At 35.3% G+C, this 3,166-nt stretch overlaps 1 protein-coding gene across 2 annotated transcripts in view; it reads left to right on the top strand.

Annotated features, from left to right (window-relative positions):
- LOC104981726 (vascular cell adhesion protein 1-like) overlaps window positions 1-2,584 on the top strand; it is a 22,851-nt gene extending 20,267 nt beyond the window's left edge. The window contains exon 9 of one of the 2 annotated variants that reach the window (XM_010830974.1): window positions 1,693-2,584. In XM_010830974.1, coding sequence (XP_010829276.1) covers window positions 1,693-1,853 — 161 coding nt within the window. In that variant the 3' untranslated portion in view covers window positions 1,854-2,584. The remainder of the gene's footprint in view (window positions 1-1,692) is intronic. The other variant, XM_010830975.1, reaches the window with a different exon arrangement.
- The last annotated feature ends 582 nt before the right edge of the window (window positions 2,585-3,166 follow it).

Raw genomic sequence — 3,166 nt, 5'->3', positions numbered from 1 at the left:
ACCATGTCATCAATACTGATGCCTAAGCATAATTATGATAATGAATACGTCATTAAAATATTACTCTCATACTCTTAGTTCTACTCCAGTAAGGAAAAGTAGAAAAATAGGGTAATTATCATTATGTTTATGATGAAGTTTTTTTTAATGTCAGTAATTCAAAAGTCAGCTTCCTTTCATCTGACCCCAGTGATTCTTTTCTTCTTGGTTGACATCTGGTGGTTAGAAACCTCTAGAAATAAAGCAGTGATTATCAATGTCAAATCATTCATTTCTTCTAGAACAGAAACAATATAGAAGCCTCTTGAAGAAACTTACTATTTATGAGGCCATACTGTGCTGTGAAAACATAAATATAAATAGAGATGAATCGCCAGTAAATACCATGCTGTCTTCTTCAGATGTGCTTATAAGGTTAAAATGTTAAGTACTATTGTAACTGTCAGATGATTTTTAGTGTAGTAGAAAGAGTACTAATTTAAAAGTTTTGTGACACTATTACTTTATGAACTCAATTTATAACTAAATGACAATGACAGGATGTAGAAAGAAAACAATATATATTGCTATTCAAAAGATATTTATTGGGGGAAAAAAAGATATTTATTGGGTGCAAGTTACTCCAAGCAGTGAGCCAGTTACTAGCTATTGAGTGGTGGATCAAAAGAAACTAGATACATGCCCTTATGTAATTCAGTCTGAAGGAGGGAGCAAAAATTAATAGATAATCAAACACACAAATGTTTAAATATAAGCTGTGATGAGGGCTATGGAAGGAAAATGTAGTGGGTTATAAAAGCATACAGGGGGAAAAATGCATTGTTGTTGTCCAGTCACTTACTTGTGTCTGACTCTTTGCGACCCCATGGTCTGCAGCACGCCAGGCTTCCATGTCTTCACCAGCTCCTGGAGCCTGCTCAAACTCATGTCCATTGAGTTGGTGATGCCATCCAACCATCTCATACTCTATTGCCCCCTTCTCCTCCTGTATGTTAAGATTCCTAATTTAGGCTGGTGGTAATGCAGGTCAGAGAATGCCTCTTTGAGGAAGTAACACTTAAGCAAAAATATAAAGCTATCCAGAGAACTTCATATTGTCAAGAAATGATATAAATGCTGAAGAAGAATAATGTATATTGAGATGCCCTACTTCAGAGATACAAGATATAAAATTTTCTATATATTTCTAAGAAAACCATCAGCAAGAATTCTTTCTCTTATTATCTCGTACATGATGTTTGACTGTAATGGTTGCACTGTAGGTATTTCAAGACCTTTCTTGGAGAATTGGTTAGTTATTTTAATTCATTAATAATCAGAGTCCTAGTTCTTTAGTACATACTTTTATTTCCCAAAGCAAACACTTTTGTCCCATTCTTACTCTTCTAAATGAGCCCTAAAAAGTTGCACCCTTCCTTCCATCCTGTTATTGGACCTGCATCTATGTGAATCCAAGTTTGTGAAAGTCAGCAGCTGTCATCTTTAGACTCATTATGACCATAGCAACTGCTAACTGATTATCTGATTAATTCAGAGAAATGTGCATTGGAGTCCTGTTGGTTCTTATCACTGATTTAATTCACTTTTCTTCAGAGAACTAGTGGTACTATTAAAATAAAACTTGTGACCGTTATTATTAAAAAATTTCTTTTTATACCAGACATTAATTGCATCCATTTTGTTATTTTCCAGGAAGAGAAAGTAACAAGGACTATTTTTCTCCTGAATTTCTCGTGCTCTATTGTGCATCCGCCTTAATATTAACTGCCATTGGAATGATTATTTACTTTGCTAGAAAAGCCAACATGACAGGGTCATACAGCCTTGTAGAAGCACAGAGAACAAAAGTGTAGCTAATGCTTGAAAGGTTCTACCAAAGACACTATCAGTTCAGATCCTCGATACTGCTCATCATTCCATGAGGAAAACAGAAACTGAATCTTGAATTCAGTGAACGCTTGGAAAGAAATGGCTGCCTATGGCCTTACTGTGAACAAGAAGCCAAAGGAAAATTTCTACTTAAAAAGTAGGCACTACCACTGAGATGACTGGAGTAATTTCTTGATGTGTATATACAATAACATGATTTGTATATATGTAAAACTATGCTGTAGCAAGGTTGCTTGGAATATCAGCACACTAGAGTCACTATATCTAAAATTATTAAAATGTTGCTTGAACTGACTGTTGTAACTTAATGCATCTTAATATCAACTGGCAGCTGAGCTATGTCATCTTTTTAATATTTTATTTCCTTTAACAAAGTTTTATTCCTATAAAGTTCATGGGCAACAATTTCATGTTGTGTAAAGATACCAGGGTTTTATATTCTCATAGGCAAATGATAAACCAAGAGGGCACTGGGTTGACTTTCAGGTACTAAACACTTCAACCTATAGGATAATGGTTAACTGGATTTCTCTGGGTGGTACTGACACGGTACGGAGACGTTTTTTGATGTTGTTTGTTCAACAGACTCTTGTGTAATTTTCCCAAGTGGTTTAAAAATTCAACCTCTTTTGATTTTCTTTTGTAAATGTTTAGGGTTTTTTGTATAGTAAAGTGATGATTTCTGGAATTGAAAGAGTTGTGTGTTTATTTATTATAAGTTGCCTCCTTTAATCATGTTGTAGCTCTTTTGATAATGTCAAGTTCCAAATACCGGAGAGTTCAAACCCACAGAAATAATATCTACTTGAAGTGTGCTCTTCAGATTACTTTTATCAGAATCACCATGAGAACTTTACAGATATTTACTTATCTTGGGGCCATCCTCATCCTAACCTATTGAATTGAAATACCTGGTTTAGTAGCCTTGGAACCCGCAATTAAAAAAAATTTTTTTTAATATAGTATGCACAGAAAGAGTGAATGCAGATGAACATGGACATGTTAAAGGGCAGCAAGTAAACAAGTGAAGAGGTAGAGCATTACTGTTCTTCAGAGCCTCTTAGATGCCATTCATTGATTGTAGCTCTGTTACTGAGACTTCAACAATATCTTGAATTGTACATTAACCTTTCCCCTCCTTTCTTTGGGGATTTTATACCTATGTATGTTCTTACTCAGTCGTGTCCAACTCTTTGCAACCCCATGGACTGGAGCCTGCCAGGCTCTTCTGTCCATGGGATTTCCAGGCAAGAATACTGGAGTGGGATGCCATTTC

The sequence above is a fragment of the Bison bison genome, unplaced genomic scaffold, assembly GCF_000754665.1.
Source record: "Bison bison bison isolate TAMUID 2011002044 unplaced genomic scaffold, Bison_UMD1.0 scf7180017864519, whole genome shotgun sequence".
NCBI lineage: Eukaryota > Metazoa > Chordata > Mammalia > Artiodactyla > Bovidae > Bison > Bison bison.
Note: the sequence above shows the minus strand (reverse complement) of the source record. Positions and strands in the feature narration are given on the sequence as shown.